The following is a 24,048-nucleotide window of genomic DNA, read 5'->3' as shown; positions in this document are numbered from 1 at the left end:
CACGCATTCCCAAACAATTTACGTAACCTTCATTTAATTATCGATCATATACATATACATATATACATGTTATGCTTACGTTGGACGTACGCATGCACTGCCTTGTCTGCAGGCGAGCGAGGCCTATCGACTTCGCGTGCATTCACCAAGCAGATGGAGCAAACGGACTTCGTCTTCAACACATGCTTCTTACTTCGACGTCGAATGGATCACTGAAATCTGCGTGGGGTTGTCTACAGCTGTGAACTCGCGTGCGGTGCGTAGCGGACTAGTCGTCGAGGAGTTTCTGTACAATTGTCTTTCGAGTCGATGTCTAATAAGATGAAACTAATTCGATATTGAGCACTTCGTGGGTGTTTTTTTAATAAGAACGACGTTGAGTTAATATTATCGAATAGGAGAAAAAGATATAGGAAGATCGGGTTTCGTTTTGGAATATGAAAAGCTCATCGACATCCATTGTGATTCTTATAATACTAACAAAATTTGGGTTTTTGGGTTTTTGTGATTCTTATAATTCTTTTCCAACAAATACTAGGGTATTTGTTGGAAAAGAATATTATAAAAGAAAATTATTATTGATATTCATATCAATACGATTCCAATCCATATACGAGGAATCGACCAAGGCAGAGCTCGATAACTCTAGACTCATTTCTTGTACAAAGATCGAGGTCAGAGAGTTACCCAAGTTGATTGTTTTGATGCTTTAAGTTAGTAGTCGAGTTTCACCTTTTTCTATTTCTCCTCCCTAATATAAAATTAAATATTTTTATATTAATCTTAATGAGAAAGAATATTATATGAAGGTAGTTCATAATTGACTCGAACTACCTTTTAAGTTTTTAAAAATATTCTTATGAATATTTCGTCGAAGAGTTGATTCGTAACTGACTCAAACTACATTCTAATATTTCAAAAATATTCCTATGAATATTTCGCTAAAAAGCCAATTCATAATCGATCAAAAATATTCTTATGAATATTTTACACCTCGATAACTAAGGAGCTCAATAACTCAATAACTTACCTAAGTTAACTTCTGGACTTTTATCTTGGTGGACTGAAGCGTGTTAACCTGACATGTTATTGGTGAGACGAATGATGAGCTGATGATTTTATATTTTTTATCGAATATAAATTAAAAATGATATCATATGAAACAAATTTAGGATAGATTCAAATACTTGACAGTTAAAACTGAATGAAATTTACTAGTATCCCAATCATTGTTATTATTTTCGCGACTCTTTTAGAAAGACCGCACCCTAATCCGTCTTCCGCGTGCAGCTCCATTGCAATTGCATCGACGGTCGGTCGGTCAGAGGGACTCGTAAATAGTCAATGCGCATAATTTCATTGCGACTGACAAATGTCGCTCATATATGCTCGTCGAAATTTCAACTCAACGCCGGCCCCGTCCAACTACCGAGGACGGCTCCCACCTTCAAGACTAGAAACGAATGGTCAACAAAAGTTGCAGAGGACAACAACACGAGACCGAAGAAGAATTATAAGCTATGCACCGATGGCAAGAAGTCATCAACATCTCTCGGGGATCCTTCTCTTAATTATGCTTCGACGGCACCAGATGAGGACCGTAACCTTCCAGCTTGGAGCAGTGAAAATGTGCATCACCTTCCCCTGGCCAACCGCGACATCGGGAAAGCGATGCGGCGACCAATTCGGTCACCTCTCTACGAAGATGAGCAGGAACCTCACGGCCTTCGTTAGATGATAAGATAGAGGAAGATGCCAAATCGTATGCTCGCACGGAGAAAAGGTCAGCGAGCATCCGAAGGGATAGACAATGTTCTGAGTTCAGTTCATTCCACGATAAGGGATTGACATATCGAATGGTATATTCATTTGCCGATGCTAAATGTTTATAGTAGAGATCATCGTTTAAGTCTAGAAATTAATAGGTGAGTAATACTAAACGTCAAAGAATTAGAGCGAGTGAGGTCCGAATTATTCATACGCTTAATTTGATAACTAAGAGATTTCTCCAATTGCATAGTGAATGAGATTTCTCTAACGAGAAAATCTCATTTTTCAGTTGAGCAAAATACTCACTTTCAACATGTATAAATAGATATCGTATCAAATTAATTGATGCGTGTTTTTTTACCTTTACGATTTCATTCTTCATTCTATCATAATCATCATCTTGGATTGAAAACCACATGTTCATTCGTGTTAAGCAATGAGACGAACATAATAATCAAACAAAAATTTGTACGTTAACTCTGTGCAGCTTTTTATTTAAGCTTAAAAGCCAAATGGAGTTCCACCGCAAGAATAAAAACGGAAATAATTCACTTAATACGGTACGAACAAGCCCACCGGATTCCTGTTTCTGCTGCGAAATCTAGATAGCCACACTGCGAAGCACCACGGTCTCGATGGTGAGGCCCGGTCCAAAGCCGAAGAGCACTCCCCACTCCAACCCATCGCCGGTTGTCGCCCGCCCCTCCGCCGCCGACCGCCTCCTCACATCGTCCATCACGAAGAGAACCGTGGCACTCATCATGTTCCCGTACTCACCGAACACGTGCCTCGACGAGCGGAGCTTCTCCTGCTTGAGCCCCACCTTCTTCTCGATGGCGTCCATGATTCCCCAGTTCCCCGGGTGGGAGACCCAGAAGACCTCGTTCCAGTCGGTGATGCCTAATGGCTTGAACGCCTCCAGGAGGCAGTTCTCCAAGTTGTTGGAGATGAGCATGGGAAGCTGGTTCATGAAATGGAAGGTGAGACCGATCTCCTTGAGATGGCCTCCGACGGCCCTTTCGCAGTCCGGTACCGTCACCTGTGCCGCAGACATCATCTCGAAGATGGGCTTCTCGACGCCTTGGATTGGATCCGCGCCGACGATGACCGCTGCTGCTCCATCCGCAAATGCGGCTTGGCCTGCGAGGCTCAGGAAGTCGCGCTCGTCTGGGCCTCGGAAGATGAGCGTGTTGAGCTCGCAGGCCACCACGAGCACACGGGCGTCCTTGTTGTTCTCGGCGATGTCCTTGGCGATGCGGAGTATCTGGGCGCCGATGTGGCAGGCCTGGCTGTAGAGCATAATACGGTTGACGGATAGGGGGAGGCCGAGGAGCTTGACCAGGCGGTAGTCGGCGCCGGGCATGTCGATGCCGCTGGTGGAGCAGAAGACCAAGTGGGTGATGCCTGACTTGTCGCGGCCCCACTCTTCGATGGCCTTGGCGGCGGCTTCCTTGGCGAGCCTCGGCACCTCCTCCACGACGATTTCCTGGCGCTCGTCGAAGGAGGGGTCCATGTAAGAGCACATTCCGGGTTTCTGCTTGAGGACCTCCTCCGTGAGGTGCATGTACCGCTTCTTGATCATGGTCTTCCCACCTTCGTGAACAGCGCGAGCAACAGAGCGAATTAGCTTTTCTCAAGTACTGTTTAGACGAAGAATCGCAGCGCGAGCACACACACGGATGTAAACTTACAGATGCGGCGGAACTTTTCCTTGAGTTCCGGCATGTGGTCGGAGTTGGTGACCCGGAAGTAGAAGTCCGGGAAAGTGCTCTGCTCGTAGAGGTTGGGGGGATTGGCCGTCCCGATGGCCATGATGGTGGCCGGACCTTGAGGTCTTTGGGCCTTCCGGAAGGCATCGATGCTCACCATCTTCGCAATTCTAGGACTTGGACGAGAACCAGCGGTAACAGCAAGTGAAAGTTAGCAACTTGCAGGGTGCGGAGTGGCTCCCCTCCGCCACCCTCTTATATGGACGCCCCGGCGTTTGGTCGTGCAGCTTCTCATGCAACATGGATTCAAATCATTGTAGTGGGTTGGTGGAGCCAAGTCTTGGTGTTGACCGACAAAACGTTGAATGGAGCACATGACACTTGACTAACTTTTGTTGACAGTTTCAAGTTATGGAAATCGTCAACCTTCCCCCCCTTCTGGTGCTGAACGGTGGTGTAGTTTTGTCGGCTGCCACTATCTCATTGCCGATGATGCGTCACCATCCAAACGACCAGAAGCATAATCTGTGGGAAGCTCCTCGGCATCCAATTCCCGGCCTGCTTACAGATTCCAAAACTATGGAATTTTTAGTCACAGCTTGCCTGACGTCAACTAATGGACGTGTTCGGCATGCATCCTAGAAAAAGATTACTCGACAAACTATTTCCTCCATGAACTATTGACTTCTCGAGAAGATAAAAAGGGTTTGTACGTGCTGGGTGACGTTCGTGAAGAGCTGTAACTGGAACCCGCGTTTGATTGGGTCTGCTTATTCCAGATCAGACCAAATGCTCTTGCTGTGGACTCCATGGTTGGGATGTCCGATTGGAGATGCCTGACCTCTGGCTCTCATTCCTTTTTTATCCTCTAACAACGCGTGTCCGATGGGACCGCCGAAGTCTCGGTGGTTTCCACCGGAGTCGATGTGCAAACAGGCCATCTGTTATTTGTTAGTGCCCTGTGATAAGTGCAAAGGGAAATATTAAATTAAAAAAAAGAAGTAAAATGTTGGAAGGAAAAGAAACAAAAAGTAGGAAAGCAATGTGAATAAAGTAAAGCAAGATGTTCCAAGTAAAAGAAACAAAAATTTGGTGGGAAAGCAATGCGAATAAAGGAGGATGCTTCCTGGGTTGATCAATGATCCGCGTCCAGGATTGGCCTCTTCTCGTATAGAAAAGAATTGTACAGTAGTACGTACTCTGTACTCATCTTACAGCCAGGAACAGTTAGATTCACCACATCTCCATCGAATATATCGTTAGATACATAGACACGTAAATATTAGCTAAAACGGTAGAAAAAATATCATAAAAGTCTATAACAAGCTGCTAAACTCTAGTGTTTTCACCGAGTGAGGTGTTACGGGAAACATTATTGATGTCTGAGTTAACTCGACGTAGTCCAAACTCAAGGACGTAGACGTATTCGAGATGGTGACTAAGGTGGCTTTAAAGTAGCTCCGAGATAATCGTGTTGAGATCTCGAAACGTTACCTGTACTAAGATCGATGTCAAAGAAAATTTCTCAATCTGATTTCTTCGATGCTCAAGTTAGTGATCGAGATCACTTGGTGGATATAAGTTTTTCTTAAAGAATAAGCTCCCGATATACTGTCGAGATTAGCTTTTATACATAAACTCAGAGGAAACAATTTATACTTATCTCAATAAATTTTTTTTGACATTTTATTCACATGTAGGAGAATCTCAAACAATCTGTCCTCAAACGATCTGTCTTAGACTTTAGTCCATGCGGTCAGATAGATAGATAGAAAGTGGCTTAGATCTTTTTCTTAAATGATAGCTTCAATATGATGATTATGTGTCGGATGATAATTGATCATTAGTGTATTATCGATAAAGAGAAATGTGGTTAATAACTAGATAACTATATTTATTTTCTCATTAATATATATATATATATATATATATATATGATGATGAAAATCAAATCATATTTTATAGACATCTAAAGAAAAAGAATCAATCCAAAGTGTTTTGGGTTGATGATGAATGGATTCAACTGATATATAATATATGATTTTATTTCTTAGATCGATAATAATGAATAATAAAAAAACAATAAAAGAGAAGAAAGAACCAACAATGTATCTTAATGAAAGATAGAATAATATGTTGACATGATTTTATTTTATTTTCTTTCTTATTAATTACTTTTTTTCTTATATTTTAGGCCTATATAGATAGATCGATAATTGTAATACGATCATTTGTTTTTGAAAGATTAAAAATGTTAATTAAGAGGCCACAGTTTAGTTTAGTCGTCGGATGACTTTGACCCGTTTTTATAACCTTTATTACGGAGCATGCCGATGGTAAATACAGGAAGATAAATATAGTGAACAATTATTAATTAATAATCAGTAATACAGATTTATAATTATATATATATATATATATGTATGTATGTATGTATATATAACTGGTCAAGATTACTCATATCATGGATCAAAACGATTACAGTAGTGTGATAGATGGTGGAGGTTTATTTGTAATGAGCAACCCGATGAACATACTAACAAAAAAATCGAAAGAAAAAACTAGCGAATTACGAGCTATAATTTTTATTTTAAGAACACACACATTTTAGCGTAATTGAGGTCCTTTTTTTTTATTTACAGTACATAAAACGTCCTGTTTCTGCTGGGAAATCTAAAGAGGCACACTGCGAAGCACCACGGTCTCGATGGTGAGGCCCGGTCCAAAGCCGCAGAGCACTCCCCACTCCAACCCATCGCCGGTTGTCGCCCGCCCCTCCGCCGCCGACCGCCTCCTCACATCGTCCATCACGAAGAGAACCGTGGCACTCATCATGTTCCCGTACTCACCGAACACGTGCCTCGACGAGCGGAGCTTCTCCTGCTTGAGCCCCACCTTCTTCTCGATGGCGTCCATGATTCCCCAGTTCCCCGGGTGGGAGACCCAGAAGACCTCGTTCCAGTCGGTGATGCCTAATGGCTTGAACGCCTCCAGGAGGCAGTTCTCCAAGTTGTTGGAGATGAGCATGGGAAGCTGGTTCATGAAATGGAAGGTGAGACCGATCTCCTTGAGATGGCCTCCGACGGCCCTTTCGCAGTCCGGTACCGTCACCTGTGCCGCAGACATCATCTCGAAGATGGGCTTCTCGACGCCTTGGATTGGATCCGCGCCGACGATGACCGCTGCTGCTCCATCCGCAAATGCGGCTTGGCCTGCGAGGCTCAGGAAGTCGCGCTCGTCTGGGCCTCGGAAGATGAGCGTGTTGAGCTCGCAGGCCACCACGAGCACACGGGCGTCCTTGTGGTTCTCGGCGATGTCCTTGGCGATGCGGAGCATCTGGGCGCCGATGTGGCAGGCCTGGTTGTAGAGCATGATGCGGTTGACGGATAGGGGGAGGTTCAGGAGCTTGACCAGGCGGTAGTCGGCGCCGGGCATGTCGATGCCGCTGGTGGAGCAGAAGACCAAGTGGGTGATGCCGGACTTGTCGCGGCCCCACTCTTTGATGGCCTTGGCGGCGGCTTCCTTGGCGAGTCTCGGCACCTCCTCCACCACGATTTCCTGGCGCTCGTCGAAGGAGGGGTCCATGTAGGAGCACATTCCAGGTTTCTGCTTGAGGACCTCCTCCGTGAGGTGCATGTACCGCTTTTTGATCATGGTCTTGCCACCTTCACGTACAGAGCGATCGACAGCGCATGTTAGCCTTTTTCTTTTTCCGATTAAGAAAGGTATGTTTCGACGAAGAATCGTATCGCACAGATATAAACTTACAGATGCGGCGGAACTTGTCCTTGAGTTCTGGCATGTGGTCGGAGTTGGTGACCCGGAAGTAGAAGTCCGGGAAAGTACTCTGCTCGTAGAGGTTGGGGGGATTGGCCGTCCCGATGGCCATGATGGTGGCTGGACCTTGAGGTCTTTGAGCCTTTCGGAAGGCACTGATACCAGCCATAGTTGCAGCAAAAACGTCGGATGAGTGATGCGGGATAAAACAGTGGGATGATGAGCAGGGAGTTTCTCCTCCGTCATATGCTTTATATAGGGTGTTTCGGGTGTCAGTGTTACAGTATCCTCTGTTTCCGCCACGGTTAGGCGATGCCAACTTCCGTTGATCGAGTAGGCATTTACTTTGAACGTTGAACGAATCGGTAGCACCAAAGTGGCGGGGCTATTGAACATTAATAGATGGATGGATGACACATTGCTTGGATATATGTACGTCGTCGTCATCCGGAGCTTGTCCACCAACTTCGCCCTTCTTCCCGAGTCAACCCATTGCATTCAACTGCGGGGTGAGTCCATACTATATTGGTTTAGGTATTCTCACCAACCTTTTCAGAAAGAAAGAAAATAAAATACTTGATTATTTACAAGTGGTCTTCACCTACCCACTGCATCCCACCAACCCCCTCTCGCCTCGTTTTGCATCCAGCAAACAGTATTAGATATCTATGGCTTCGTAGGCCTCGAATTGTCTCTACGTATATGATTTCTTAGCGTTAAGAGACATGGCCAGGGTTTTCCTGTTCACGGTAATGGACTGGCACTCATTCGGCTCCGCCTCTCAAAACCAAGCCAATCCTTGCACCGCCGTCGTCATTTTCATCCGCGGTGACAAACAACAAGACCCTTCGAATAGCCTGTTGACATACGCAGTATTCCAACGAGTTGTTCGGATGTGATGAGGCAAAACAAACAAGCTATTAACGACTGAGATCTCAGCACGGATATATCCGCTTGCTAATATTTGCAGGAAGCATACTTGGTCGATTCCGATCGGGTTTTCAAACTCCCGACTCTTGGGTTGCTTCGGTGCGACCTTCGGCGGCCACCGCCACTACCACCAGCATCGGCAATACCTCAAAGCATGAACAGAAACGCGCGTACTCATGGCCGACGGAATATAATTACGAACTCGCAGTTAGATTTCTCTGGGTCGAGATGAATGAAACCCGCGTACTACCACTACTACCAACAGATTGGTTCTGGGTCGAGATCAGCAGGGAAAGACATCCATTGATCTGAGTGATTCGGATTGCTATATATCGACTCATGTGGTTCTTCATCCATTGATCTGAGTGATTGGTTCTTCATCGTATGATTTATATCAGATTCATCTGTCTAGATATCAATTATTTTATGATTTCAGTTTAAGACAGATGTGCTCATGAAACGATGGATGGATTGTGCATTAATCAGAGGTGCAGATTTTTAAGAATGATCGATCGAATTAAATAAAAAGTTATACGGCTTTGGATTTATTCGACTCAAATTCAATGAGAATCTATTTTAATAATCTTAAAAATAGCTAACTTGACAGGTCAACTTATCGTAAAATATAAGGAATATTTTTTTAAATGTCAAATAAATATCGATGTAGTGACATAGAAACAAACAATAAGTAAAAGAAAAAAATTGGATGGTTTCAATTAACTTTGATCTTCATAAAAATAACGTATCGAGGGTTTAACATTTGGAGACATCTCGAATAATTGTATGTATTTGGGTCCGAACCATATCAAACTGATTAAGATGTCATTAATATTTTTCATGTCAATATACAAATATCTATTGAAATAATATTAGTGTACACCACTTTCGTTAACATCCATCCACTGGAACCTATATGAATCGCTTTTCCCAACCACTGGAACCAAACTACAAAGTGATGAGGCATCGTTATTATAATCTCGTCAAGAATTACTAATAAAACAACTTAGGAGGGAAATAATAATAATAATAATAATAATAATAATTCTATTAAATGAATGTCCAAGTGCAAACAGACCTACCTTCATTGTTGCTTTAGTCAAACTTATAGACTGACTGGCTCCTCACGTAGATGACGATGGCAATTGATTCGGTCAGCCATTCCGTCACCCAGAAACATTGTCATCAGATATATCAATTATTGATTGATAATATATATTCGTTTGGTCGCACAAAGAAAAAAAAATGAAGACAGACTATGGTAGCGGATAAAGAAGGCTTGCTTAAGCGTGCGCTTAAACCCGAGAGAGAGAGAGAGAGAGAAGCGACGATGGCGATGTGCGGGCACTTGGTGGAACGTACAACGAACGAGTCAGTCACTAATACCCAATTGGTCGAGATATGACTTCACCACCGGTTGCTTTGAAATCGGAGATGAGCACGCACACCTACCGCCCATGCAACTCACGCACATCTGCGGCTTCCAATACGCCGTCACGAGCTGGCCTCCATTTCCCGACTCAATCGCTTCCTGAGTACGATCAGTCCACGCTACCATCATTATCATCGATAAGGTCTTCACCAACCTTTGAAGAGAACATTATATTATTATATACATACACAAGTGGTCTTCACCAACCTCTCCCCCCTGTTTGGTGCACGGAAACAGCTATAGAAATGTCTTAGGCCTTTGATTAGTTCTACATGTTTTTTTAAAGACGGAAAGTTACATGGCCAGGTTTTTCTTCTCTGATCTGTGATGGTCTTCAAAGAAACCAGTACGATTGGCTCTGCCCGCCCCTCATATTGAAGAAGCCATATTTTATTTCCCGAGTCCACTTTCGAATCATGGACTACGATAATTGAACGGCCATCACCACGACGAGGCAGGCGCCAAGATCTCAAGCACGTAGAAACGTCTTGATGTATAGCTAATAGTACGTATGTAGATCTTCCGATTTAATTGGTGTAATACTAGAGATCTCTATGGTCTCATAGTGGAAATATGCTGTGTTTCGGTTTAAGTGAGCATTACCAGAGAAATCCAGAATCCCTCATCCCAGGCCCGGACGATCACCTGATCCCAGGACGAGGAGGTGTACTTTTATGGTTCTTTGCCGGGTTTCCAGCAAAAATCCACACAGGGCATTATAGGTCCAGTACTTACCTGTTTAATTCATGGTTCCAGCTTCTCGAACGGTGGATATATATATATATATATATTCGAGGTGCGTCCATTTGGTTGCAGATTCAGACTACGTCCTCGTTGTTCCTTTCAAGCATCTTTGCGTCTCTGCTGTACTCGCGCCTCTTCCGGTGTTCCATCTTGTATCCCACTTCAAATAGCGTTAGCATGCACATTCAAAGAGAATTTGATGCTTCTCAAAAGAAATAATATATATATCTTTTACCATAATAAATTATCGAGCGATAGTTTTTCCGTTGTAAATAACGTGGCACTTCATTTCCCGTGCGTCGGAGCTGAAGTGCGGGTCCTACATGGCAGCTCTCGTGACTAAGAGAGAGAGAGAGAGAGAGAGAAAGTACATGAGCCGCGTGGCCTCTTTTTTTCCCGTTGTCTTTTACTTGTCACTCAAGGAAAGAACCCACCCACTTAAAAGTTGCCTTTGGGTTTAGCCAATCAGGTGCAATTGCCCATATGAAATTTCCTTATGGAGATGTAACTACCGGGGATCTTTGAATTGCTCAGCGACTAGACTCCATGTAGTCTAATCAGGTATCATTGCACCGCATGGCTTTACCCAAACTCATGTCATCCACTTGGCTTTGCTCATAACTAACTACGAAAAGCAAAAAAAAAAAAAAAAAAAAAAAGCTTGCACCAGCAGAATCTAAGCTACAGATTACTCTCAGTTTACTCGGAAATTTCGAAGCTATTCTATGTAAAGACATCTAATCAATTGTCGCTCGATATTTCATTTGTCACACGCAGGACGAGTCGGCCGATGAGCTTTGGGCTTCGTTCAAGATGATGGCGATCGACAAGGATGTCCCCGTACGATCAAAAGGGATATTTTTGGGTTCAATTCATTGAACACGGGATGGTTCTTCATGAACATACATGCCACCATCGTATCCCTTCTTTTTGGCCAAACCCAGCAAGGAAAGAGCGTGATTCGTTTACAGCGTCGTCACAATTCACACGACACATCTGGAGAGCACACTAGACTAGACTGATGATAACTTGCGTGCATCATTACGGGGGGATGGAAATCCCTAGCGTGGCACACCGCGGAGCACGACGGTCTCGATGCTGAGCCCGGGGCCAAACCCAAAGAGCACGCCCCACCGCAGTCCGTCGCCGGTGGTGGACCGCTCTTGCGTCACCGATCGCTTCCTGACCTCGTCCAACACGAAGTACACAGTGGCGCTCTGCATGTTCCCGTACTCGGAGAAAACATGCCGCGCCGTGGTGAGCTTCTCCGGCTGGAGCCCCAGCTTGCGCTCGATGGCGTCCATGATCGCCCAGTTCCCCGGGTGCGCCACCCAGAAGATGTCGTTCCAGTTGGTGATCCCCAGGGGCTTGAAAGCCTCGGTCAGGCTATGTTCTATGTTGTCGGCGATGATCATCGGCAACTGGCTGAAGAAATAGAAGGTCAGGCCTACCTCCCTGAGATGGCCACCGACGGCCTTCTCGCTCTCCGGTACCGTCACTTGCGTGGCCGACATGATCTCGTAGATCGGGTTTTCCACGCCTTGGATGGGATCTGCGCCCACGATGACCGCAGCTGCCCCGTCGCCGAACCCCGCTTGGCCTGCGAGAGCCTGGAAGTCGTGCTCGTCCGGGCCTCGGAAGCTGAGCACGGTGATCTCGCAGGACACCACGAGCACCCGGGCGCCCTTGTTGTTCTCGGCCAGGTCCTTGGCGATGCGGAGCATGGCGGCGCCCATATGACAGGCCTGGCTGTAGAGCATGATGCGGTTGACGGATAGAGGGAGGCCGAGGAGCTTGGCGAGGCGGTAGTCGGCGCCGGGCATGTCGATGCCGCTGATGGAACAGAAGACCAAGTGGGTGATGTCGGACATGGAGCGGCCCCACTCCTTGATGGCCTTGGCGGCGGCTTCCTTGGCCAGCTTGGGCACCTCCTCCACCACGATGTCCTGCCGGTCGTCGAAAGATGGCTCCATGTAGGCGCACAGTTTTGGCCGGTCTTTGAGGATCTCCTCCGTGAGATAGAGGTAGCGTCTTTTGACCATGGTCTTCTCGCCTTCGTCCGACGAACATGGCAAGCAAAAAACAGAGCCAAGTTAGTAGCTCTTTTCTTGCTTGCTCTGGTTGGGATGCATGCATGTTTCAGTGAATCGTACTGCAGACTAATTGTGGACCTCTCGATCTGTTGCAATAATTAAACTGCTAACACGCCTAGGCAGTACCAGAAAGACGCCAGTTGAAGACTCACGTCTAACCTGACGATTACGTTACGGTCCCTCGACGATTACGTTATATCTGCTCTGAGCGAATCGCAGGAAACATGAACGGCAAAGTTAGTTAACCTCCCTCGACGATTACGTTATATCTGCTCTGAGCGAGTCTGATATGGACGTTAAATAAGCGAAGACGAAGAAGAACGAATGGATTGGCAAAAAAGAGTGAATCGCAGCGTTCAAGCGTGTGCGTGTGTGTGTGGTCATCTCCGCAGAAAGATTCTACGGTCGACTCGCAAGAATTTTCAGAGAAAGATATAGAACAGTCTCTTACAGATGCGCCGGAACTTGTGCTTCAGCTCCTGCATGTGCTCGGAGTTGGTGACGCGGAAGTAGTAATCCGGATACGTGCTCTGCTCGTAGAGATTGGGAGGGTTGGCGGTCCCGATGGCCATGATGGTGGCCGGACCTCGAGCCCTCTGTGCCTTGCGCATGGCGTGGAGGCTGGACATATTTACCTGCGTCGAAGCTCAAGCTCCAAAATCTAGATCTTGGAAGTGACTCACCTCCTTCGGCTATCTATGATATATATATAGGGAAAGACGATCCCCCGTTTGTACCCACCCTCACCCCTTCCCTCTTTCCCAAGGATTCCTAATGTATGCGTGCGCAGTCGCTATAATCGTTTCTGGTAACCTTATCTCATGGAATTTGTAAGGCTTCAAGCAAGCTTACTTGGCCGTGTCTCCTCTGTTTCTTCCCTCTGTAGATGACCATGCTTTCTTTGTATTCGGTCTTCCTTTGGCGCTAGCAAACATTTGCTCCACCTACTCCCGTTCACCGTGGATGGCTGCGGCTTACCTCTCAACGCTCTTGGAGAAAATACAGACATCCACGGAATAATTATTGGGAGCCATCGCAAATATCGTAAGCGTCGTGGTGGAGATACTGCGACAGGAAGTCATCCTCAGACGAGGCCCTCACCAACCGCTCCCGACTCGTTTCTCGCCGCGTATGTTCCCGTGTGTGACCGGACGTCGATCGATTAATTCACGTCAATGGCGGAAGTCATCCTCGCCAACCCGATCGAGCCACAAATTAGACTTCCGATCCTCGCCACTTGGTTACGAGGAAGAGGTTAATGCTGTGGTCCACCCACGTCTCTCTCCACCATTGCGTGGATCATTCGAGTGTTAATGTTGATAACAATCGCTTGCGTTCTACCCGACACCCATTCAAGGACGTACAGGTTGGACAAATGTCGTTTCGAAAAGGACTGCTCTCACCCAAACAAGTGAAAAACGTTGCGGATGTCAGCATGAGGTGATGCCAACGCAAGGAGTAGGTCCATGTGTCGGCATCTGGTGGTTCTCAGGCAGCAGTCTGAGCGTTGGTTTATTCCTTTGTCCATTCGTCAGCTTACCTCATCCCTCGCGGTGTTAGATGGCGTGACCGACTTGATTCGGACACTTCACCGAACCCACCCCGAATGGCAAACACAGTAGCCATATTTGCTGAAATAAGACTAAGACGTCCATGCATCTCCACCGAGCCAATCGTAGATACAAAACGCTCCGAATTAAGAGCATCCGAAGCCCGCAACAAATGATAAATATGTAGTTTTCATGAGCAATTTATCGAGCATGCTGCGATACGCAAACAGGTATTTGGTTTGAAGATTGGGATGCCGGTCTTTTAATTTGCGTTGACCCTTCGAGTGGTGTCAGTGTAAACAACCTTAAGTCGTGATCTCGGGACTGACGCGGCTTGGTTCGAGCCCGGATGACGGGAGGATCTCCCTGAGGCGGTCTTCGAGTCCGCTAAGGTGGTGGTGACGTCGTCTCCGGGAGGCAGTTCCTCGCCCGAGTACCTAGCGGGAGTCTTCGTCTTCGTACCTGTGCATTTTAAAATCATATATCACATCACTCGATAATTCACATTTATGGCAACCCAAGCCAACTTGACAAACATGAACAATACTTATAAATCCACAAGCTAAATAAATTATACAATCAGAACTTCAACTATTCACCACAAGTTCATATCATCATAAATTAGGTTTAACATTTCGAAATTCCAAATAAGAGAGATCTTCTAACACTTTTACACAGTATATCCATTTCGATTCATCAACAACATTTCATTACATACAAAATATGCTTATACAACAATAACATAACAACCAACAAGACTTGCCCATAATTCTGAATAGCTATCCACTGCCTCAGCCCAAATCAAACATCTCGAAGAGTGACACGCTGACCTGAAAGATTTATATAACAACGGAGTGAGCCAAAAACGACTCAGCAAGTGACAAAACATACTCAGAACAAAAGGAACTGTTTCAAACGAGTAAGGTATCATAATGTAAGGCAGAATACAAGAATTCTCAAGGATCTCATCTCATTAGATACAAAATCATATGTATCAGGTCATTCAAAACATATTTGATTCATAACAAATGGAGCATAGAGTAATTGGAGCATATCAATGGCAGATAGGACAATTCAGAACATATCAGTTCATAGCAAATGGAGCACAGAGTAATTGGAGCATATCAATGGCGTATGAAATGTTCCGGAGCATATCAACGACATATGGAACATTTCGAAACATATCAACAGTGGATGAAACATTCAGAGCATATCAATAACAAATACCGTACAAAAGCTCAAACGTCGTCTTTGACGTTGCAAACATATCAATCTTATCCAAAGCATGTACAGAAACACATAACCAAAGCTCTGGATATCATATCAAACATACAGAAGGTGTAGTGGGATCTCAGTCAGAATGTGATTCATCCATTTCTGAATGACCACCTGACAAAAGTCTCCCACGTCTGGGAGCTCCATCCACCCACGTCTAGGTGAAGTCAAAGGGGGCCGACAGAGCATCGCAGGCTCTAATCACATACCCACATAGCGGGCAACAAGCGCATACCCTTTACCATTTCTGGCAAAGGTCCAGAATATCCCACATAACGGGACCCCATATAGCGGGCAAATAGCGCATACCCTTTACCATTTCTGGCAAAGGTCCAGACAATCCCACACACCAGAGTACAAAAGGGCAGTTTCAACAATAAGTAGCATATATCGGAAGCACACGCGGAACAACAAAACGTACATGTGCCTTTTCAAGACAATATGCTACAAGGAACAAATCTCTCACAAATGTATTCATATTAGGAATGAAATGGAAGCAAGAGTATACAGGGAATCCAAGCAATCATATTCAGCTCAATTCAAATAAGAAGGTTAGAATAATTCAATATCCAAAGGAATGAAACTAGAATAGGCACACATCGAAGCAAATGCGGAATCATGGGTTATACATGTGCCTATAGAAGTCAATACGATATAGCTTAAACGTTACACAATAGTTTTCAAGAATGCAAATGACTTTAAGGACAAGAGCATACAAGAATTCAGAGCAGTATTATAAAGCTCAATTGAATAAGAAAGCTAAAGGATATCAATTTCCAAAGGAATGAAATCAGAATATTAGAAATCGACCAAAGCTCGATTTCTGGCAGAATACAAGAGGCACATTGAACAAATGATTCAAACTATCAATCGTGCTCCAATTGACTCAGAAATATATCATTGGATTATACTTTCAGATAAGACAGGCTTCATATGAATTGAACTGTCCAATAGAGAGAGTTACAAATAATTTGGTAAACAAGGGTCGTAGAACAAAATCTCTGTTTGACAGAATTTATAATGTCAGATTCAACAGATAACTAGGCAGGTGTTTGGATTCCAAATCTTTCAATCCATATATCAAAAGAAAGATCTATGAGTCTGGTTTCCAATGAAATAAGCTTTGAGTAAATCAATGTTTGCAACAGGGACTTATAAGCAGTTCAGTATCGAAAGGTCAGAAATTACGATCCCTGTTTTGCAGAATCTGTAGGCTCATTTGAAACAGAAGTTTTGGCAGACAAACTTACTCCGAATTCTTAAAATAAGCTATCAAAACAAAGGTTTATGAGTCTATATTCTGATCAAATAAGTTTTGTCCAAATCAGAGGTCAATACATGAAGTTATAGCCATAACAAAGTAGAAGGGTCAGAATATCAGAAGTTGCATAGATTCGAATCGTTACGTCTAAACAGGAGATATATCAAATGAAAGGCTAGAACAATTCAAAGTTCCTCATATTCAAAACAAATGTAACGGTAAAATTGCAGTAAGGAAAGATCAGGACACTTGCAATAGGAAAGATTAGAAAGCTTGCAATAGGAAAGATCAGAACACTTGCAATAAGAAATATCAGAGCAATTATAGGAGAAACGATCAGGGAACTTGCAATAAGAAATATCAAAGCAATTATAGGAGAAACGATCAGGGAACTTGCAATAAGAAATATCAAAGCAATTATAGGAGAAACGATCAGGGAACTTGCAATAAGAAATATCAAAGCAATTATAGGAGCAAGTGTGTCTCTGGAGCAAGAAGCCGAGGAGCACGACGCAGGCGGGCAAACCGCGCAGGTGTGGTCTCGGGCATCGTGTGACCGAGTAGCACGACGCAGGCGGGCAAACCGCGTAGGTGTGGTCTCGGGCATCGTGTGACTGAGTAGCACGACGCAGGCGGGCAAACCGCACAGGTGTGGGTCTCGGGCATCGTGTGGCCGAGTAGCACGACGTAGGCGGGCAAACCGCGCAGGTGTGGTCTCGGGCATCGTGCGATCGAGTAGCACGACGCAGGTGGGACGGTCGTGCTGAGGTGGACTCGGCAGACTATGGACGAGGGACATGGCTCGAGGTTGTCTCCCATCGAGCCGTGTAGACTCGGTAGAGTTTAGGTCATGGCTAATTAGCGAGCCGAGGGGGGGTAAGGTAGATACTGAACCTTCGCTCGGAAAAGGCCGAGGCGGGGCTTCGATTTCTTTCATGAGGACTACATTGGGTAGCCACTGCGGGTGCTTGACCTCTCTCATGGGGCCGGCAGCCGGAAGTCGTCCCTTCTCCTCCCGGCTGCCCAGGTCTCCGCTGTGATGTACCGGCTAGCCCGTTGGAGCATCTCTGGCACCGCGGTGGGAGGTCGCTCCACGAGGGACCAGAGGAATCTGGAAGGTCGCATGCCTATCATGAACGCCTACACTAACAAAGAGGGGTGAGTGTCCGGCAAACCCCGAATTTGCATGGCAAAGCGATCCACAAAATGTGAGAGAGGCTCGTCCTCCCTTTGCTTGAGTCCAAGGAGCAGTGCCGCGGAAGGCTTCGACCGTGCATAGGCCATGAAGTGGAGCTCGAAGTCATTGACGAGCTGGTCGAAGGACGCGATCGTTTCAGTCTTCAAGCCGCGGAACCACGTGTGGGCCGGCCCTCTCAGAGTGGTGGGAAACACTCTACACATCAGGACATCAGAGGTCCCGTATAGCGCCATCCGGGCGTGAAAAGCAGCTACATGATCCGCCGGGTCGGTGGAGCCATCGTAAGCATCCAGAGAGGGGAGTTGGAAGTCCGGGGGGACTATCTGATCTCATATCTCGGGTGTGAAGGGAAACCCTTAGTGTGCATCCTCCCCGAGCTCTCCCTTGGACCTGTGAACCTCTTTCTGCACCTCGTCGAGTCGCTGGCTGACGAAGCGCAACTGAGCCCGTAGAGAGTCCGAAGAGAGTGCCTCGGGTTCCGGGCGGCCGCTCGGGTTTGTCATCACTGGATCCCCGAGTGGGGCCGATCGGACCTGAGGCGAAGTGGGGGGCTCCAGAAGTGTCATGTGGGCCCGAACGGGCGGCTCTTGTTGCCGCAGTGGTCGGATCGCATGTGGGTGCATCGGATGAGAAACGAGCGGAATAATGGTTTGCACCATATCCATCAGAGCTCGAACTTGACGGGCGAGGTCCTGAAAGGCCTCGGGTGACATGGGCGTCGAGTCGGCTGGGGCGCCATAGGGCGGCGACATGCCCGGGTCGCTAAATATTCACCAATATCGTTCCGAGGTCGTGGCGGGGTGTTCGTCATGATGGTATCCGTGCGGGGGATGTTCCCCCGAGGCTTCAGTCAGATGCGACCTCTCAGTCGTGGGCTCATATGAGCCGCTCGGGTGATCACCCGACATTCCGAGCCCTCCTTCTAGTGTAAAAATGTTAGTGTAAACAATCTTAAGTCGTGGCCGACACGGCTTGGTTCGGGCCCGGATAACGGGGGGATCTCCCCGAGGCAACCTTCGAGTCCGCCGAGGTGGTGGTGACGTCGTCTCCGGGAGGCAGTTCCTCGCCCGAGTACCTAACGGGAGTCGTCGTCTTCGTACTTGCACAAAGGTCGGGTCGGGGTGCCCGGCCCGACCTCTCCGACGATCAAGTTAGTTGGTGTGGAGTAGATTTTAGATGAAGAAGTGTTTTTTCCCCATCCTCCTTTCCGTTCGGAATGCAGGGGTATTTATAGGGTAGTTTACTGTTTCATGATGTGCTCGTTTGCAGGGGGCAGGCTGATAGCGTCTGACATTGGTGTTGACGTGACGTGAAGAACAGAGCCTCAGCAAACGTTAATGCGCCTCGATCGACGTTCTGATCTGCATTGATCAGGGGTTGTGAGGCGTTATTTGGGACAATTGACGTCGAGTCTTGTCGCCGTTATTATCCTCATCAAGTGGAACCTGTAGAACTAAAGAAGCTGCCAAGCCGGTCTCCAACCATCGCATCCCAAGGGTCGAACGAACAAAAAAAGTCGTCCGACATAGATATCAGCCAAACCAAGTCAATTGTCTGCTGAAGGTGATCGAACGAGGAGACGGCCACCCAGCAAGCTGCCATTCCATTTCCCTCTTATTAATACGCACTGACGGTGGTGGAGTCAAAAGACGGTTCCGGAAATCATGCGCCGGGTTGGTCTTCGTTTGTATCCGACAGGAGGAAAGACTCTGGTATAGTCCGACAAAGGATCGGTCCAGATTTTATGATATCTATGTCGGAATATGGAAAAGGATGACCGTCCATCGGACGACTCCTTTTAAATCTCAACCACACGCCTACTTCGATGGCAACGATTATTTTTTATTCAGAAAACATGAGTAATCGAGTCGTTGAGATTCTTCTATTTTCTCTCTCTTGGATCCGCGAGCTTATCGATCGGGTAAAGACACTCGTTACGGTGCGTGCAATCAATCTCCTCTTTGCTTGATACCCCGAAAGGACCCACGAGGCTTTGGCTTAGTTTTCCATTGACACAAACCAGCATACGATGGATTGTACAGGAAAAATAAGAGGAAGAAACATTAATCGTATCATGCTCCACACCACGTATGATGGAGTCCCCGTCGCCCTGAAGTCGTCCGGGACGGGAGATCCATCCAATTCCTTATTTAATCGACATCGCCCCTCCCACGAGTCTTAGCAGCGTGCAGTGTAGTACAAGAACAACGGTTAAAAGCCACCGATGTAATGTAGTTTTCACGGAGGGGATCCCAACCCCCACGGACTAGATAGGGACGCTGTGGAGGACGACGGTCTCGACGGTGAGGCCGGGGCCAAAGCCGAAGAGCACCCCCCATTGGCAGCCCTGGCCGGTGGTGGCGTGGCCCTCCATCGCCGATCGCTTCCTCATCTCGTCCATGATGAAGAGCACCGACGCGCTCTGCATGTTCCCGTACTCGCCGAGCACGTGCCTCGTCGCCGCCAGCTTCTCCGGCGCCAGCCCCGCCCTGGCCTCCACTTGGTCGATGATGGCCCGTCCCCCTGGGTGCACTATCCAGAACAGCTCGTTCCAGTTCGTGATGCCCAGCGGCTCGAACGCCCCCTCCAGGCATCGCTCGATGTTGCTGCCCACGATGGCTGGAAGCTTGCTCGCCAGGTGGAAGGTCAGACCGATCTCCCTCAGGTGTCCCGCTACCATTTCCTCGCTCTCCGGCAGCATCACCTGCGACGCCGAGGCCAACTCGAAGATGGGCTTCTCGGCCCCCTCGACCGGGTCCGCTCCGACGATGAGCGCCGCAGCGCCGTCGCCGAAGAGGGCCTGGCCGATGAGGTTCTCGAAGTGGTCGTCGTCTGGGCCGCGGAAGAACATGACGTTGAGCTCGGAGCAGACCACCAGGACACGGGCGTCCTTGTTGTTCTCGGCGAGGTCCTTGGCCACGCGGAGTGCGGTGCCGCCGGCGTGGCAGCCCACGTTGTAGAGCATCACGCGGCGAACAGAAACAGGGAGGCCTAGTAACTGGAGGAGACGGTAGTCGACGCCAGGGATGTCCACCCCGGCGGCGGAGCAGAAGACCAGGTGGGTGATGTCCGACGTGGGGCAGCCCCACTCCTTGATGGCCTTGGCGGCCGCCTCCTTCGCCAACCTCGGCACCTCCTCCAGCACTATCAGCTGCCGGGCGTCGAAGGACGGTGCCATGTACTCGCACAGGCTCGGGTTCTTCTTCAGGATCTCCTCCGTCAGGCTCATGTGACGCTTCTTGATCGTCGACTTCTCACCTGTACGCATGCAACGAATCAACAAACGATCAGTTTTTTCCTCTCAGATATCATCACAAAACCCACTGCACACACACATATATACATAACGTGCGAAAGAAACGCCAGAAGAGCGTGAATCGATGATGAGGAGGAGGAGGAACAGCTCCATGTACTTACATATGCGCTTGAACTTTCGTTTGAGTTCCGTCTTGTCCTCTGCGTTGGTGATTCGGAAGTAGTAATCGGCATACTCCATCTGGTCCATCACGTTCGCCGGATTGGCGGTCCCGATGGCCAGGATGGTGGCCGGACCGTCGGCGCTCTGCGGTCTGGGGAAGGCGTCGACGCTGTCCATTCTCTGCCGTCGGAATCGATGTACCAAATGATCGCTCGAGGGATATCGTAAGAGGTGGTGAACGACGGTGGGACGAAGCAAGGCGCATGCTTGGCATCTTGATATAGATGGACATCACGTGGTGGGACGAAACAAGGGAGCCTTTTCGGGTCGGTCAGCCTGCAATAATTCAGTCGGAAATGGGGAGTTTGACGATGCCCTCTGGCGATTGGTGAGACGCTGTCCGACGTATGTCACCAACCCCCACTCTGACAAGTTGAAGCGGACAACCGCCACAAATAACATAATCGCGGACCGCAGCCTATCGGGAACTGGCGAGCAGCCATGGAGGACCGAGTCCAGTCTACGGACATGGTAATTTCGGGGAACCCACCAACCAAACCTGCGGATCACGGAAAACAACTCCCATTGGATTGTTTGAATAATGGCAACCCATCTCCTTCACCGCATTCATTCCCTTATTTGGAAATTATTGGTGAAGGCAAGAATTTATTGGTACTGTGGTATTTTGAAGTAGCCGTCCGTCCGTCCGTCCGTCCGTCCCTGAAACAAGGATTGGTTAGAAAACGCAGCCGAAATCTTCCGAAACAACTGTATCGATTTCAACATTTTCTTCGCACACACGATACCGCTATCGCCGTGGACGATCCGCTCGCAAGTATCTCGGACCATTCATCAACCTATGCATCGACGCAAGATTGCGTATTTTGCCAAGTCAGTCAAGCGAATTACGAAAAAAAAAGGAAGAACAAGAAAATATCAAAAGATGTGGCGTGAACATGTGAAACATGGGCAAGGATGCGTAACGAGGTTGGTGGCATCGTGAGATGGGCTCGATCGATGACTTAGCTCTGAAGCAAATCGTAAACTCGAGTCATTTTCTTGCAGTCAACCCGTGGTATGCGTTTTGAGTGACCGTGGCATTCCCCTCGAGTCATACGCCGTTGACTCGGTGCGCCTCCTCCGTTTCCACGCAGCAGCGCTTGCCTGCTCTCCCAGACCATGCCGATCGGATGCACTCAGATACACGATTCGGTCATTTTCTAGAGATTACTTACGGTCATCGATCCGTAATTATGTTCCCTCTTGATGACATGACACCATTTTATGCATGATTTGGTCATTTAGTAGAGATTAGGATCACTCGAATGCGACTTACGATGGCAGTAGTAATGTTGCATCATCGTGATTAGCTACTTTATTTTTTGTGCATTTTTTAGATTCCTTCGCAGCTTTAGTTGGTCAATACCTAACAAGAGATCGTGCGAATAGATTGCTACACTACAGGAGCCATCTTTCTTTACCTGAAACCTGCGAACGCTGGCATGGCAAGAAGAGTCTTCCGTTGCAGAAAATGATATGAGGCTATAGTTGAAAGTGGCACTTGAATGAATAATTCATAACCACGAATAAAATGGGCGATTCTTGAGTCAGATTCGCACGCAATAAAAAGACATATCGTCCACAATCAAACGGAACTGTGAGGCCGAATTAAAATGTTTTACGTAATGGCTTGGGTGAAGAAGAGAAGTCAAATGAATGGGCAATGGTTGGTGGAGCTAACAATAATTCTCTAAGAACACAAGAAGCTACTCATTTTCAATCCTCATTTGACGTCAAACTCTCGAACTCATCACAAATAGTCCGCAAACAAAGCCTCCTAAAATAAGGCCGGGGTGGGTGGAGGATGTCGTGGCGGTCGAAGAGAGAGGGAATGGAAGCATTCAGAAGTCAATGCACAAACACTCGCATAGCCACCCAGTTTACTTTGATCCCGACTTGCTGTCAGCCACTGTAAAGAAATCACGTACGTCATGGCGTGCGTTTGTGTGTGTGTGTGTGTATTCGCTCAGATCCTCTTTAGCTTCGCAAAGTGTTAGGTATGGTACGCATGCACCGAGTTGCTTTCTCGAGACTGAATCATGTACCCATAAATGTCGGCGGTTCATAAAAGTCTTCCTTCGATGACTTGCGGGATCAGTAGAGGTCGCGACCGGATGAGATGCTAAAGCAGCACCGAAGGATCGATTAGTATGGTCCAAGAATCTGGTGCTTTTGTGTGACACGCCTATCAACAAGAACTCTGTCGCTAGACAAAATGGCCACAACGTGTGGTTCGCGAGACGATCAGTATGCTTTAGATCGTGTTCTTTCGTCACCCCGGAAAGGATAAGATTACCGGCAATCTTCTTCTTTCGACCAAAGGTAGTGTAAGGGCGATGGTGAAACGCACCCGAGAGGAAAAAGTAGTGGTCGGAATCGGGTTCTTCCTCCATCATAATGTCACCGATTAGATGAGAGGAACAAGCAGTAGTTGGAACCGGGTTCTTCTTCGATCATGATGTCACCGATTTAGAGATATTATATCTAGGGAAGTCAACTTTGAGAAGGATGAAACCTAAAACATGCCGGCCCAAGTAGAACAGCTAAGGTTGTGTTGATCCTCCATCTACAGTAATGACCGTTCAGCTGCGTAGCATATAATTTCAGGTGTTATTATTTTTTACAAAAAGAAAAAAATGCTATATTGATTTAAGGATTAAAGCGAAGAGGAAAAGAAACGTGAAGAGTGAGATCGGACCAACGAGTGGCTTACAATGTTAGAGGAACAGAGTATGCGAGAAATGTTTCCTTTAAGCTCATCCGAGGAAAAATATCATAAAATAAACTCATAAAAAACTCTAAAAAAAAAACCAAAGATTATGAGAGATCGATTC

The 24,048-nt window shown here is 46.9% G+C and overlaps 5 protein-coding genes across 6 annotated transcripts; all 5 read right to left on the bottom strand.

Annotated features, from left to right (window-relative positions):
- Positions 1 to 2,235: 2,235 nt before the first annotated feature.
- Positions 2,236 to 3,722, bottom strand: LOC103968789 (curcumin synthase 3-like). The gene is made up of 2 exons (XM_009382102.3): positions 3,462 to 3,722; positions 2,236 to 3,363 (listed from the first exon to the last, which is right to left on the bottom strand). The coding sequence occupies exons 1-2, from the start codon at positions 3,637 to 3,639 to the stop codon at positions 2,372 to 2,374; spliced, it is 1,170 nt and encodes a 389-aa protein (XP_009380377.1). The 5' UTR covers positions 3,640 to 3,722; the 3' UTR covers positions 2,236 to 2,371.
- A 2,305-nt stretch (positions 3,723 to 6,027) lies between these two features.
- Positions 6,028 to 7,484, bottom strand: LOC135595980 (curcumin synthase 3-like). Its single transcript, XM_065087571.1, has 2 exons — positions 7,248 to 7,484; positions 6,028 to 7,144 (listed from the first exon to the last, which is right to left on the bottom strand). Exons 1-2 carry the CDS (start codon positions 7,423 to 7,425, stop codon positions 6,153 to 6,155), a joined length of 1,170 nt encoding a protein of 389 aa, XP_064943643.1. The 5' UTR covers positions 7,426 to 7,484; the 3' UTR covers positions 6,028 to 6,152.
- Positions 7,485 to 11,200: 3,716 nt separating this feature from the next.
- On the bottom strand, positions 11,201 to 13,181 carry LOC135595979 (curcumin synthase 2-like). Of its 2 annotated transcripts, none has more exons than XM_065087569.1 (2): positions 12,904 to 13,181; positions 11,201 to 12,412 (listed from the first exon to the last, which is right to left on the bottom strand). In XM_065087569.1, exons 1-2 carry the CDS (start codon positions 13,079 to 13,081, stop codon positions 11,421 to 11,423), a joined length of 1,170 nt encoding a protein of 389 aa, XP_064943641.1. In that variant the 5' UTR covers positions 13,082 to 13,181; the 3' UTR covers positions 11,201 to 11,420. The 2 variants fall into 2 exon arrangements, with proteins under 2 accessions (XP_064943641.1, XP_064943642.1); XM_065087570.1 differs by lacking the exon at positions 12,904 to 13,181 and adding an exon at positions 12,612 to 12,892.
- A 4,335-nt stretch (positions 13,182 to 17,516) lies between these two features.
- Positions 17,517 to 17,969, bottom strand: LOC135594823 (uncharacterized). Its single transcript, XM_065085333.1, has 2 exons — positions 17,714 to 17,969; positions 17,517 to 17,665 (listed from the first exon to the last, which is right to left on the bottom strand). The coding sequence occupies exons 1-2, from the start codon at positions 17,967 to 17,969 to the stop codon at positions 17,517 to 17,519; spliced, it is 405 nt and encodes a 134-aa protein (XP_064941405.1).
- Positions 17,970 to 19,784: 1,815 nt separating this feature from the next.
- On the bottom strand, positions 19,785 to 21,416 carry LOC135595978 (phenylpropanoylacetyl-CoA synthase-like). Its single transcript, XM_065087568.1, has 2 exons — positions 21,154 to 21,416; positions 19,785 to 20,994 (listed from the first exon to the last, which is right to left on the bottom strand). Exons 1-2 carry the CDS (start codon positions 21,329 to 21,331, stop codon positions 20,003 to 20,005), a joined length of 1,170 nt encoding a protein of 389 aa, XP_064943640.1. The 5' UTR covers positions 21,332 to 21,416; the 3' UTR covers positions 19,785 to 20,002.
- Positions 21,417 to 24,048: the final 2,632 nt, after the last annotated feature.

Source organism: Musa acuminata, chromosome BXJ1-10 (genome assembly GCF_036884655.1).
Source record: "Musa acuminata AAA Group cultivar baxijiao chromosome BXJ1-10, Cavendish_Baxijiao_AAA, whole genome shotgun sequence".
NCBI classification, from domain to species: Eukaryota; Viridiplantae; Streptophyta; class Magnoliopsida; order Zingiberales; family Musaceae; genus Musa; species Musa acuminata.
The sequence above is the reverse complement of the archived record's forward strand: the minus strand, read 5'-3'. Positions and strand labels throughout refer to the sequence as shown.